A 15,635-nucleotide genomic window follows, 5' to 3' on the forward strand; every position below is an offset into this window, starting at 1 on the left:
ATTCATATATATTTTTTCATATGTGTATTCTTTTTCTCTTTTTGGGGGGGGATAGATGTAGTAATGGTATTGCTGGGTTAAAAGGCATATACAGTTTAATAGTTTGGGGGACATGAACTTATATATCTTTAAATCAGGGTGTCAAAGGTGAAGGTCAGTGAAATAAAGAATGTAGGAGGACAGGACAGAACATAAAGAACCACTTTTATCAAGGAGGTATAAAATGTGTGTAAGAAGAGAATAAAGAAAACCAGGGTACTAGGCTGAATTAGAGAGGTATATGAGAAGTCACTTAGTCCAAGGGGATTAAAGCAAAAGAAATCATAGCTACTGATAGGTGATTATAAGAAGAAAAAAAGACAGAGTATATGATAAAGACAAGATTCACTGATTTAGTTGTAGACTTGGAAGGGAAGAGAAGATTGATGTCTGGGATCAGATTGCTTTTAGCAAAACAAGTTGCAAATGCTTTGTTTGTTTTCATTTCCTTCAAGAGAAATAATAAAACAGAATTTTTTGGAGAAAGAACCAAAATGAATAATTATAGTTTTGAATGTTGAAAATTCAGTTGACCGGAGAATGGAAAGAGGGTTGGAGAATGAAACAGAAAAACAATATATAATACTTTTATACATATAGGAAATAGTCTTAAAATCAAGATTTATATTTATATAGAGTTAGAATGAGAAGTTGGAGTAGAATTCATTATACCTCAGGTGAATTCAGAAAAACAGAACTGACAGTTGTGCTAAGCAATGAGAAATTAAATAATTTCTAATTTCTGGAATTAAAGTCTTGAATATGATATAATGAAAAACAAAGAAACACAGTTTTCATATTAAAATAATTATCCTAACAAGACAGTCATAAATCTAAGGGGGAGAGGGTAGTGATGGATGACAAACAGGGCTTTTTAAAGAATTAATTATTTCTAAGAAGAAGAAAAGAGCGCAGGATATAAATGCAAATAATGAAAGAACCCCCACTCCCAAGCAGCTAAACATTCATTTGAGATAGACAACAGTACATGTCATATGTAAAGCAACAGTAAAAATTGTCTGTAAGATAAGGTTAAAAGAGGCATGTAAGGATCACAGGGTCATCAATCAATTTAGAGCTATAAGGGACCTCAAAGGCCATTATGTCTTATCCTTTTATAGATGAGGAAAATGAATCTCAAGGAGGTTAAATTACTTGTCCAAGGTAGAGCTAGAGGTGGGACCTGTGTAAACACAGGTATTCTGACTCCAGAGTCAGTTTTCTTTTAGAAACTACTTAAGGAGGTGAAGCCAAGATTGTGCAGTAGTAGGAAACAATGCACTGAGCCCCCCTCTAAAAACTCATCCAGAAAGATCTAGAAAATGCATGAGACTGAATCCCAATGGGGAAATCCAGGAAAAGTTGCAAGTCGTTTATCCAGTTCAGCTCAGCATAGAGAGACATAGAGGTCTAAAGACCCTGAGGATAGGGTCAGGCCACAAGTCCTCTTCATGGAGTGCTCCAGTAACCAAGGCAAGAGGAAAGGTCTCAGACTCATACCCAGGCACCACCAGAACCATACTGGGACACTGAAACCTGGATAAGTACAAATTGATAGTTCTAATGCCCATTACCTAGTTCCAAGTCACTGAGAAAGGGGTTAGTATTCCTGAATTGAGAGACCCTGGGTGATATACTAAAAATGGAGGAAGTTAAGAAACCAGAAGAAGAAGTCATCTGGGAAAGACATCATTTACTAAGGTTTTCATTTCCAGTGTGTAGCTCAGCTTTCAGAGGAATAACCAGAGCAAAGGGAATCTGTAATTCTACCACATTGAACCAAAAGAGCTTCCTAGCTGGCTGAGAGTAGTTGAGTTTAGCAGCAGTCTGCTCTTGTTCTGATCAAACACAGATCAGAAACTTGCAAATCTTAGACCAGGGGAATAGCAATCAGACTTTACCCTGGATCAGACCACTTTGGGAGCAGTGAAAGCTTACAGGTCTCCAGCCCTGAGATCCTAAAACAACACAACACTCAGTATCCCAAGAAAGCAGCACAAGGCCAACCCAGACTTTCCTTTCAGCCCTGACTTCAAGTCTGAAGTCAGGAGAAAAGCTGGAGCAATGAGGGAAAAAAAAGAATCCCACCATGAAAAGTTATTATGGTAGCAGAGATACTCAAGTCACAAACCCAGAAGAAGAGAATGACTCTGAAACATCCACAAGAAGAGTCTCGAAAGAAAAATATAACCTAGGGACAAATTCAGTTGGAATTCCTAGAAGAGATAAATAAGACTTTTTTTTTTTTTGCTTTTTGGAGGGCAGTTGGGGTTAAGTAACTTGCCCAAGGTCACACAACTAGTAAGAGTGTCAAGTGTCTGAGGCTGGATTTGAACTCAGGTCCTCCTGACTCCAGGACTATTCACTGTGCCACCTAGCCACCCCTACACAAGATTTTTTTTTAAAGCAATCGGTGTTAAGTAACTTGCTCAAGGTTACATGCCCAGTTATTTTTGTGTGGGTGTTAAGTATCTGAGCCCAGAACTGATCCCAGGTCTCCCGACTCTGGGGCTGGTGTTCTTACTCACTGCGCCACCTGGCCACCCCCACAAGACTTTTTGAAGATTTATCTTTCCAAGGTAGGGAGACCCTGGGTGGTGTACTGAGAAGGGAGGGCTGTTCAGAAGTCATCAGCAGCAGTGGTATAACTCAGATCCCATGCTCAGAGCAAAGTCTTATTTTCAGCCTTTAGGTTAACCTACAGAGAAATAACCAATGCAGGAAAACCAGACCAAAGGGGAGCCTACAATTCTGCCACTTTGAACGAACAGAGTTTCTCAACTGGACTGATAGAGGCAGAGTATAGCAGAACTCTGCCCTGGTCAAGAACTTTCAGAGCTCAGACCAGGAAGTCAGCAATCAGACTTTATTGCAGGACAGACCCCTTTCAGAGTACTGAAAACTTACAGATCCCAGCATAGGAACAGGACCATCCCAGATCTTCTCTCTAAAAAGTTCTTCAGAACCCAGCCCTAATATCAAGTCCAAAGTCAGGAAGAAGGCTGGAGGAATAAGCAAACAAACAAAAAAGAACCACACAATAATAAGATATTATCATGGCAGGGATATTCTAGATAGGAAACCAGAAGAAGAGAATGACTCCAAAATATCTACAAGTAAAATCTCAGAGAAAAACACGTCTTGGGCAGAAATTCAACTAGAATTCATGGATTAGATTAAGTGAGAGTTTTAAAGAGTTAAAATGTTTTTACAAATGAAATGAGACAAAAATTATAAAAGAAAGAGAACTATGGAAGAAAGAATTGGAAAGGGAATTAACAATTTGACACAAAAGGTACAAAACTTTGCTCAAGCAACAAATTCTCTGAAAATTAGAATGGACCAAGTAGAATCTCTTGACTTCATCAGGAAACAAAGATATATTAAAATAAAGTCAAAAGACCAAAAATATAGAAGAAAATATCAGTTATCTCATATCAAAGATGACTGACCTGGGAAGCATCAATTCATGTAAGTCTTTCTAGGTTTTTCTGAAATCCATCTGTTCATCATTTCTTATGGAACAATAGTATTCCATTATATTCAGCTACCACAACTTGTTCAGCCATCCCCCAATTGATGGACATCCCCTCAGTTTCCAATTCTTTGCCACCACAAAAAGAGCTGCTGTAAATATTTTTGTACATGTGGGTCCTTTTCCCTTTTTTATGATCTCTTTGATATACAAACCTAGTAGTGATATTACTGGATCAAAGGTTATGCACAGTTTTATAGTCCTTTGGGCATAGTTCCAAATTACTTTCCACAATGGTTGGATCAGTTCACAATTCTACCAACAATGCATTAGTGTTCCAATTTTCCCACATCTTCTCCCAACATTTATTATTTTCCTGTTTTGTCATGTTAGCCAATATAGGTGTGATGTGTTATCTCAGAGTTGTTTTAATTTGCATTTCTCTAAACAATAGTGATTTAGAGCATTTTTTAATATGACTGTAGATAGCTTTAATTTCTTACTCTGAAAACTGCCTGTTTATATCCTTTGACCATTTGTTAATTAGAAAATAACTTGTATTCTTATATATTTGACTCAGTTCTCTATGTGTTTTAGAAATGAGGCCTTTATCAGAGACACTGACTGTAAAAATTGTTTCCTAAGCATTCAGTTTCCCCTCCTAATCTTGATTGCATTGACCTTGTGTAAAAACTTTCTATTAATGTAATTAAAATTATCCATTTTGCATTTCATAATGTTCTCTATTTCTTGTTTGGTCACAAATTCTTTTATTCTCTATAGATCTGACAGGTAAAATAGTCATTGCTCTCCTAATTTGTCTTTATTAGACACCATGACTTTATTAGACACTAGATCTCTTATAAACAGAGGGTTAAATGGTAATTGAATTAATCCTAGAAGAAACTTCCATATTCAAATTGAGGAACATTATAGCCCAAATCCAGAGTTTGCAGTTCAAAGAAAATGTTATGCAAGCAGTCAGGAAAGAAGAATTAAAATACTGAGAAGCCACAGTCAAGATCACGCATGATTTAGAAGCTACTATTTTAAAGGAGCAGAAGATTTAGAATATGATATTTGAGAAAGAACATAAGAATAACTTACCCAGCAAAACTGAGCATGCTACAAGGGGGAAAAATGGATCTTCAATGAATAAAGACTTGCAAGTATTTTTCATTAAAAGACCAAAGCTATGAGCTTCGATGTTCAAACACAGGAATGAAGAGAAACACACAAAAAAATGGTAAATGTGGTAAATAACAGTTAACAAAAAATAAATAATGATAAAACACTAAGCAAAGATAAATTGCCTTATATTAAAGTATGGGGAGATGGTACATATATTCCCTCTGAATCTGTAATCATCACCTTCATAGAGGGAGTTGAAGCAGATAAGACCTGGAAGTGGTTCTATTATATCTTTTTTTTTGTATTGTATTTTTTAAATTTTGTGTTTATTTTTAGTTTACAACATTCATTTCCACAAGATTTTGAGTTACAAATTTTCTCCCCATCTGTCTCCTACCCACCACCCCAAAACAGCAATCCCACTGAATATCCCCTCCCCTAATCTGCTCTCTCCTATGCCCTCCCCCATAATGCTCTCTGACTTTCCAGTAGGACAAGGTGGATCTCCATACCCCAGTACCTGTATATCTTATTTCCCAGTTGCATGTAAAATATATATATATAAACATTTTATTTTAAAACTTTGAATTCCAGATTTTTTTCCCTTCTTCCCTCATCACCCACCCTTACTGGGAAGATAAGCAATTCAATATAGGTTGTACATGTGTAGTTACACAAAACATTTCCATAGTGGATATTTTGTGAAAGATTGACTATATTTCCCTCCATCCTATCCCACCCCCCATTTGTTTTATTTTCTCCTTAGACCTTATCCCTTTTCAAGTGTGTGGTTCTAACTACCCTCCCCCCAAATTTGCCCTCCCTTCTATCAGCCCCTCTCCTATCTGCTTCCCCCCTACTTTCCTATAGGGAAAGATACCCAGTTTAGTGTGTATGTTATTCCCTGCTTAAGCCAAATTCAGTGAGAGTAAGGTTGACCCATTCCCTTTTGCCTTCCTGTTCTTCCCTTCCATTGTAACAATTTTCCCTTGCCTCATTTATACAAGATAATTTAGCCTATTCTTTCTTTCCCTATCTCCTCTCATTATATTCCTCTCACCTCTTAATTTTATTATTTAAATATTATCTCTTAGTATTTGATTATCCTGTGCCCTCTGTCTATGTATACCTTTACACATATATACACACACTCACATATGTATTCATACTCACATATACCTTCCTATATAGACATATATGTACGTATACATATATATATGCATTTATATTCTCTTCAACTATTCTCATACAGAGAAAAGTTTTGTAAGTTACAAAGATTGTTTTTCCTTGTAGGGATATAAATAGTTCAATTTTGATAGGTTCCTTATGATTTCTTTTCCCTGTTTACCTTCTCATGCTTCTCTTGCTTTTTGTATCTGAATGTCAAATTTTCTATTCAACTCTGGTTTTATCATCAAGAATGTTTGAAAGCCCTCTATTTCATTGAATAACCATATTTTCCCCTGAAACGTGATATTACGTTTTGCTGGGTAGGTGATTCTTGGTTTTAACCCCAGCTCCTTTGACCTCTGGAATATCATATTCCAAGCCCTTAAATCCCTCAATCTAGAAGCTGCCAGATCCTGTGTTATCCTGATTGTGTTTCCACAATATTCAAATTCTTTCTTCTTGGCTGCTTGTAATGTTTTCTCCTTGATCTGGGAACTGTGGAACCTGGCTATAATATTCCTAGGAGTTTTCTTTTGGGGATCTTTTTCAAGAGGCAATTGATGAATTTTTTCCATTTCTGTTTTGCCCTCTGGTTCTAAAATATCAGGGCAGTTTTCCTTGAGAATTTCTTGAAGGATGATTTCTAGGTTCTTTTTTTTTTTATCATGGCTTTCAGGTAGTCCAATAATTTTTAAATGATCTCTCCTGGATCTATTTTCTAGGTCAGTGGTTTTTCCATTGAGATATTACACATTGCCTTCTATTTTTTCATTTGTTTGGACCTGTTTAATAGTATCTTGATTTCTCATAAAGTCATTAGCTTCCATTTCCTCCAATCTAATTCTGAAGGAATTATTCTCTTCAGTGAGCTTTTGAAATTCTTTTTCCATCTGGCAAATTCAGCTTTTTAAGCCATTTTTCTCCTCATTGGCTTTTGGGGCCTCTTTTACCATTTGAGTTAGTCTATTTTTTAAGGTGTTATTTCCTTCAGTCAGGTTGTTGACTCTCTTTTCATGATTTTCTTGCATCATTCTCATTTCTCTTCCCAATTTTTCCTCCACTTTTCTTTCACGATTTTCAAAATCCTTGTTGAGCTCCTCCATGGCCTGTAACCAATTCATATTTTTCTTGGAGGCTTTGATGCAGGAGTTCTGACTTTATTGTCTTTCTCCTGCTCCATGACTTGATCCTTTTTGTCCCCAAAAAAGGATTCTATTTTCTGTTTGTGCTTCTGTTGCTTGCTCATTTTGGTAGCCAGTTACTTGACTTTTGAGTTCTTTGTCACAGTAGGACTCTGCTTCCAGAATGGAAAGAGCTGTGTCCCAAATCGCTGGGGTTTTTGCAGCAGCTGGAGCTATTAGATATGTGCCATCTCTAGCCCTCACACGCTCTGGCTCACTAGTCACACACCCTAGGACCATCACCCAAGACTGCCATCTGAATACAAGCAGGTCAAAGCAAGAATGCTTAGCCTCTGAATGGTCACTTGGTCCCCCTACAATCTGCAGGCCAGGAGCTCCAGAAGCAGCCATACAGCAGTGGCTGCAGCCACCGTGTCTTTTCCACTTCTCGCTCTGGGGGTAGCAGCTGGACCACACTCTTCTCTCCCCACCGGAACAACCAAGTTCCACACTGACCTTTTACTTTGTCTTTGGCATTTATGAATTGAGAAGTCTGGAAAATGCTACAGCTGCTGGTGATTTACTCTCATGGAGTCTGCTCTAGCCGTATCTCATGGGGGCCACCATGGGGCTAAAACCATGGCTCAGGCGGGACTGCCCTCGGCTTCCCTGCTGTGAAGGACCCTTCTTACCCCCAGGCTGCCTTCAGTGGGAGATTTGTTTCTCTTTGTCACCTTGTGGGTTCTGTAGCTCTAAAGTTTGTTTAGAGTTAATTTTTAAATGTATTGGAGGAGGGGCGGCCAGGTAGCACAGCGAGTAAGAGCACCGGCTCCAGTGTTGAGAAGACCTGGAAATCGAATCCGGGGCTCAGACACTTAGCACCCACCCAGAAACACCTGGCCGTGTAACCTTGAGCAAGTTACTTAACCCCAATTGCTTAGGGACGGCCAGGTGGCTCAGTGAGTAAGAGCACCGGCTCCAGTGTCGGGATGACCTGGATCAAATCCAGGCTCAGATACTCAGCACCACACCCAGAAATAACTGGCTGTGTAACCTTGAGCAAGTAACCCCAATTGCTTTAAAAAAAATGTATTGGAGGAGGTGGAATTGGGAGCCATGCTGAAGTCTTGTTTCTACTCTGCCATCTTGGCTCCACTGGTTCTATTATGTCTTGATGATCTCAAGATATGAGTGGAAAGGGAAGGGGAAGAAGAATACATAGTCAGGTGGGAGGGGTGGGGAGAGAAGAGTAACAAAGGTTAGGAAAATTATATCATAATGAGAGTGCACAAGTAGACATCTATACAGACAAGTAGGAGGGAGTGGCTGGAGCTTGAAACTCACTCTCATCTGAAGTGGTCAAAAGAAGGAAGACTACACACAAACAGTTGCATACAGAAAGAGAGAGATTAAGGAAAGGATTAGTCCTAAGCAAAACAAACTCTAAGGGTGTAATAAAAAGGGTTTTTTTGTGGTGGCAAACATGAAAATCTGAGAGGTACCCATAAATTAGGTAATTGATGAACAAGTTAAAAATATAATTGTGATTGAATACTTTTGTGCTGAACTCCTTACCAACTTACTGACCAGCCAGGATTCCAGAGAACTAATGAAAAATGAAGGATCCAGGAAAGATAGATGAGACAAGTTTCTTTTGGACATAGCCACATAGCCGATGTGGAGATGTGTTTTGATTGATGATACATGTTTGTAATGGATTTTGTTTTTCTTGTGTTCTCAATTTAGAGGTAGGTTGGGATGGGAGGGTAACAAGATTAATCTTAGTTGATTAAAAACAGATAAAATATTTAAAATTTTTTGAAAAGTAATTCACCTGACAATTGAGAGTCCAGATACACAGAGGCTTCCAGGAAAAGAGAAAGGATAGTAGGGTCCTTTAGCACTAGAGGAGTGAGTAGCCTTACTACTCTAAATTAGTGGTCACTCTTCATTTATACGGTGTATATTTGGGAGGATATTTTGTAGCTACTCTGCTTACTAGACTACTTCACTAACTTTGTCTTTTATTTTAGCTAATTGTATCTATTGCCTTCCTATTAAAAGTAAGCTCCTCTATGGGTGGCTCATGAATTGTATTTTTTTTAATTATTTATTTATTTTTAGTTTACAACATTCAGTTCCACAAACTTTTGAGTTCCAAATTTTCTCCCCCTCCCCAAGACAGCATACAATCTGATATAGGTTCTACATATATATTTACATTAAACATATTTCTGCATTAGTTGTGTTGCAAAGAAAAATTATGACCAATGGAATGAACCACAAGAAAGAAGAAACAAAACAAAAAAGAGAGAGCAAATAATATGCTTCAATCTGCATTCAGACTCTGTAATTCTTTCTCTGGAGGTAGATAGCATTTTCCATCATGAGTTGTATTTGAAGAGCACAGGCCCATAGACTATCTCCTGGAAACTGGCAGTTGTAGCTAGACTCCATGGAATCAATTCATGAGTACAAGTATAAGCTAGTGGAGTAGCTTCGGTGGGTTGCTGCATCTTAATGGTATTGAAATATATCATTACAGGTAAATAGAGAAATAATGAATTTATTAAGTGCTTCCTATGTTCTAGACACTATGCTAGAGATTCTCATGCAAATAAATGCTCATTATCAGGGAGGTCTAATAGAGTCACAGTATAGGAAGTGAAGTTGAAAAGTAGGCTAAGGGAAAGGGTGCAAGGTAGCATTGTATGGACATGTCTGGAAAGTCTCATGAAGGTCTGGTAAATATGTCTTTATTCAAATCATTGATAAAAATGTTAAATAGCACAGGACTAAGCAACAGAACCTGGGGTACTTCACTGGAGAGTGGATTAACAACTGCTCTTTGAATTCATCCAACCCCTTCTGAAACTACCTGATTTTAGTGTTGGCTAATCCATAGTTCTTCAACTTCTTCACAAGAATTATGTGAGATAAATAACTCTATTTGAGAAAAAGAAATTGAACAAGGCATCAATGAGCTCCCTAAGAAAAATCCCCAGGACAAGATGAATTCACAAATTCTACCAAACATTTTCAAGAACAATTAATTTCCATACTATACAAACTATTTGGAAAAAATGGGCAAAGAAAGAGTCCTACTAAATTCCTTTTATTACACAAATTTGGTGCTGATAACTAAATCAGGAATAGCAGAAACAGAGAAAGAAAACTATAGACCAATTTCCCTAATAAGTATTGATGCAAAAATTTAAATAAAATACTAGCAAAGAGATTAGAGCAAATATATCACAAAGATCATTTGCTATGAGCAGGTAAGATTTATACTAGGCATACAGGGTTGGTTCAATATTAGCAATAATGTATAGCTAGCAATAATAGCAACAAGAGAAGAAAAAATAGAAGGAAATAGAATAGACAGCGAGGAAACAAAACTATCACTCTTTGCATATGATATGATGGTATACACTTGGAGAATCCTAGAGAATTACCTCAAAAACTAGATGAAGTAATTAACAACTTTAGCAGAGTCACAGGATATAAAATAAACCCACATAGATATCAGCGTTTCTGTATATTACCAACAAAGTCCAGCAAGAAGAGATGAAAGAGAAATTTCATTTAAAATAACTATAGGCAATATAAAATTAAATATGTATAAAAATCTTGGAAATTCAGTGTTGAGTCATGTACAGGTGATTATAGTAAAAGGAGAACATTAAAGTTTTTTTTTTTATTTTTTAAAAATAAATATAAATTTAAAAATAAATTTTACAATTTTATTTTATTTCTACTTCCAGTTTCCCTCCTTTACCCTCTTCTACACCTGTCCATAACCATTACACATTTGAAATCATTGTTCAAAATAATTTTGAAAAAAACTATGAAATTTAGTATAATACTATCATTTAATTATATTTATTTAGTTCTTTTAGTACAAATTGATTGACTTCCATTTATTTAAACCATCCTATATATTCATTAGTAAAGGTGTTTACTTAATGTTCTTTTTAGCCACCTAGAAAAGGAATTTATGTATCTTAATGTGTTTAAGGATGCTTAATTATTTTACACCTTTCCTTGTCTTTCTGATACATCATTTATCTGTGTGACTTAATTATTTCAATGATTATTCTATAGGTGCATTATGATGTGTCAGTGCTCACAAAAAGTGACCCAACTTTGGTGTTTTTCTTTCTATTGTGTTTTGCCATTGCCACCATCTCCTTCAGCTTTATGATTAGTGTGTTCTTCAATAGAGGTGAGTTAAAGGAATCTTATCTGGGAGTTGCTTAATTTTTCACAGATTCAGCAGGGGTGGGTTTTTTTTTTTAACTTTCCTTTTGGGCATCACTGCCAACCTACAACTTTCAAAAGTTCTCATGGAAGGGGCAGCCCGGTGGCTCAGCGAGTAAGAGCACTGGCCCCAGTATCAGGATGACCTGGGGGATCAAATCCGGGCTCAGATACTTAGCACCAAACCCAGAAATAACTGGCCATGTAACCTTGAGCAAGTTACTTAACCCCAATTGCTTGAAAAAAAATTCTCATGGAGAACAGAAAGTCTCATGGATTATTCAGAGTCAATTGTTTATTCTCAAGAGTTGCTATTTTAATTTACTTGAGGAGTTAGAGGAAAATAATTTTAAAATCTTTTTGTAGGACCCTTTGAAAATTAATAGTACAATGCTTTTTTTGTGATACTTACATGTGGCATCCCTTTTTAACTTCCTTCTGACTCATAATGACAGACTGGGTTCTCAGGTATATTACCCAGGTATAATCACTCTGGATTCTCATTTCCCAAAACATACCTCACAACCCCCCACAAATGCACCAGGCTTTAATAGTCAGGCAGATGACACACATCAAACTTAAAAGCAAAGTCATTCACTGAAATTATTTGCAAGAATTGTACCTACAAAGTCTCTACCCCACAATTCCCTATGAAAAAATAAGCAATAAAATCTGGAACCTAGTCTCCTGAAAACACATGATGTTTTGGGGACTTGAAGGCACTCACAGGGAGCACATAGCCCATATACCTCATACTTCTGGTAGCACAGGGTTCCAGTTTTCTTTTTCTCTTGTGTCATAATGTTGTTTGTACTGGGAACAATATTTCTACTTGTCAAGTCTCTTATCTTCTGCTAAATCAATTTCCCTCAATTCATTTATCTTCTCAGTTCCGTTGCCACTAGATTTGGTCCTTGCTAGATGTGTTGTCTTCTGCCTAGATAATAGTTTTAAGACATCTTATTTCACATGCACATGTGTGTGCATGTATGTGTGTGAGAGAGAGGATGAGAAATAGGAGAGTTCTCCTATTTCCCATGAAACAAGGAGCAGTTCCTTCTCAAGAACTTGAGTTCTTTTTTTTAGTGAACTCTCTTGGGGTTATAAAGGGATAATGAAGCATAAATATTTCTTTATATACTTTGTTCATTCAGTCAATCAGCAAATATTTATTAAATCTATGTGCTAGGTACTGTTTAAGATCTTAACACTTTATTTTCTTTTTTAAAATTCCCCTCATATTCTATAATTCATCAATTGGACCGAAAGAAAACAAATTCATCAAGGGTTTCTTGATCAGTTCCCCAAAACCACACTCTCTCACCCTTAAATATTTGCTGTCTCTAGCAAATCAGCCATGGTGGTCTTGTTCATATTTCCAATTTTGGATAGTTCTCTTGTTGATACTCAGTATTGACCCTTAGAGCTTCTTTTTGCAGTGCGTTGTACTAAAAAGTCTCAGCAAATTCCATGTGACATAGTTCTTAGCTAAGCCAAAAAGTAACAGACTCATCCATCAGAGCCCAGGCCTACTTTAGCTGATGGACCTGGGGATTATACTCTCTCAAATACATGGTTATACAGTTTCATAGATCATATGTTACATCCTTGTTTTGGTATTTGCAAAAGCTTATCTTTACCCAAAAAGATGAGCTTCCCTACTTACAGGAATAGTCCTATCTCAATAGAACTCCCAACAAATATGAAAGATGTAGGGTTGACTGGAAGTAACTCCCTCACCCCCTTTGGGAAACTAGACTATATTAGTTGAAAATTTCTTTGGATTCTCGCAATACATGAGGCATGTGAAATTTCTCCCATGGATCCTTGCAACACAAAAGGAGACTCCAAATGGTAGCAGACTAAGTTAAAAAGAAATTTTTAAAACTCAGGAAAACCCCAAACTTGTGTGGGATTCAAAAAAGGAATCAAGCAATAGAGACCATCTACAATGGTAAAGTAGGAGGAAGAATACAGTTCACCTCCTTCTAATAATTACTACACAAAGACCTAGAAAATCGGTACAGTGATAGGAAAATTCATTTTCCTATGTCAACTTGGCATAGAGATACGGAAGTCTGCAGACACTAGGCATGGAGTCTAGCCATCAGCTCTCTATGCAGAGTCTTAAAGTGTGAGGATTGAACTGTGGCTTACCACTATGCATTAGGACAGTTCAGCATAGCAGAGCCTAACCTTGTGTTGGGAGCAGGAGTAGATGCCAGATGGGCACACTATTGCTCATATCCCAGATTTGAACTACAGATCCAGCATGGGCTGAGAAGGGGCTATGCACTCATGAATGGTAGAGCAGATTAAATTGTGATAGTAGACTGTGACTGTGTACTGCACAAAGAAAATGAAGTAAGCAGCAGCTGTATGGCTCTGACTCTGGGAACAGAGAATTTCTCAGATCTAGCCCCTAGCTCATTCTGGAGTCAGCAGCCAAATAACTTGGGCAGTGTGGTGGATGAAAGATGAAATGACTGAGAAAACAAAAGTTCAAGTGTCCAAACATATTGATTTATTAAGCAGTGCATACTGGTTACTCAAGAAATCAGGACTAGTCATATTCTCAGCTTTGGCAATGGATCTGCAAATATAGGAGGAGACAGATTTTTATACATTAAAAAAAAACAAATATGGCCAATTAATTAAAAGAAAACAACTAATAAATATACAATATTAGGTAATTTGATTTCTAATTGGAGGAAAGATTAGGGAACTTCCAGGTTGGGAGGGGGAGAATAAACAGGTACAATTCCCTGAAATCTGAAAAAGAGTAATCCCACTCCCTGCCCCCCAAGAATCTATAAATAATCAAAGGAACATAAAAACAATAACTGATTGATCAGATGGGATCCATTCTCAGATAAGACATATGGATTGCTTGAGATGTACAATTGTGAGAAAACTCTTTGCATCTGGTCAGCATAGCCTAGGTCTTTAGTTAAGGGTCTCTAAGCTGTCAGTAGATGTGGTCCAGCTCCCCAGCCATGCAAGGACTCTGTTCAAACAATGCAATAAGATTTTCTCACAATTCCCACAATTGAATAAAGTTTTCTCACAAGAAAGAAATTGAATTATACTCATAATTGAATAGAAAGGGAAATGAACTAGCTCTAGAATTGAGTAATAAGATGTACCACTTGCTGCTCCAATTCCCTCAGCAGGGGAATTGTTGCTCTGGATCTGCAGAGCCTTCCAGCTAGCTGATGGTAACTGGATCTAGCACAGGGATGGGGAACTTTCAGCCTTGAGGCCACATTTGACCTTCTTGGTCCTTGGGTGTGGCCTTTTGACTAAGACCAAATCCTTTTATTAAAGGCATTTATTCTGTGAAGTTTGGAGTCAGTCAGAGGGCCACACTTGAAGACCTAGAGGCCCACATGTGAACTTGAGGTCACAGGTCCCCTACTCCTGCAATAAATGTTTGTTAAATATTTGTTGGTTCCCCACCCCTAGCTAGTAGGAGTCTTCTGGAGTTCCAGCTAGGGGCAAGCTCACCCAGATTAGCAGTTTGTAACATACAGATGAGAAGATAGTGTTTAGTACACTTTAGGTGTACTAAAAACTCCCAAATCCCAAAGTTTGAGATCCTTGGAAAATGTAGTTTATACCCAGAAAAAGCAACAGCAGGCATAAAGAGAATTCAAAAACAGAACCAAGACTGTTCCAGGCATTCCCACCAGAAATACTCAGAACCTGGCCAATACAAAGCCTATAAAGTCCAAATTCAGGAATTACACGTAAAGAGATCATGGGTGAGGTACCAAGAAGTAATATAAATGCATAAGCAACATGAGTCAGAAAAAAATCAAAAAAGATTTTTTAATCAAATGTTTTATTAACTTCTAGTTTACATCATTCATTTCTGCAAGATTTTGAGTTACCAATTTTCTCCCTGTTTTTCCCCTACCCACCACCTCAAAATAGCAATCCCACTGGATATCCCCTCCTCCAATCTGCTCTCTCCCATATCTTCTCCCATACCCCCTCCAATTTTCCAGTAGGGCATGGTGGATCTTTATGCCCCGTGCCTGTATGTCTTATTTCCCAGTTACATGTAAAATAATATTAATAATAGCATATATATATATATTTAAACATTTAATTTTAAAACTTTGAATTCTGGAGGCAGCCAGGTGGCTCAGCGAGTAAGATCACCGGTCCCAGTGTCAGGATGACCTGCTGTAGCAGCAAGCACCCCAGCGTTCCCAGGGTGGCTGCCAGCACAGGTTCTTGGATCTGCTTTGATAAAGGAAAGCAACTCAAAATGGGTTAACAAGCTTACTTTAATTAGTCAAATATGTATCATTTACCTAGTTCAGGGGGAAAAGGTCAGCACCCCGAACTTCAAAGTATACAGGCAGAATTATCAAGACAGAAACAGATCAAGTAGACAGCTTTCCAAACTGTCCAGCCATTACATCCATTCC

The 15,635-nt window shown here is 37.5% G+C and overlaps 1 protein-coding gene across 1 annotated transcript in view; it reads left to right on the forward strand.

Annotated features, from left to right (window-relative positions):
- The window catches only part of LOC138143979 (phospholipid-transporting ATPase ABCA3-like), a 282,495-nt gene that overhangs the window by 102,406 nt on the left and 164,454 nt on the right, over nt 1-15,635 (forward strand). Inside the window, exon 7 of the mRNA XM_069065289.1 lies at nt 11,041-11,161. Coding sequence (XP_068921390.1) covers nt 11,041-11,161 — 121 coding nt within the window. The remainder of the gene's footprint in view (nt 1-11,040; nt 11,162-15,635) is intronic.

Source organism: Petaurus breviceps, unplaced genomic scaffold (genome assembly GCF_028583685.1).
Source record: "Petaurus breviceps papuanus isolate PSGF00001 unplaced genomic scaffold, PetGlider_PUasm1.0 138, whole genome shotgun sequence".
In the NCBI taxonomy this organism is placed as follows: Eukaryota; Metazoa; Chordata; class Mammalia; order Diprotodontia; family Petauridae; genus Petaurus; species Petaurus breviceps.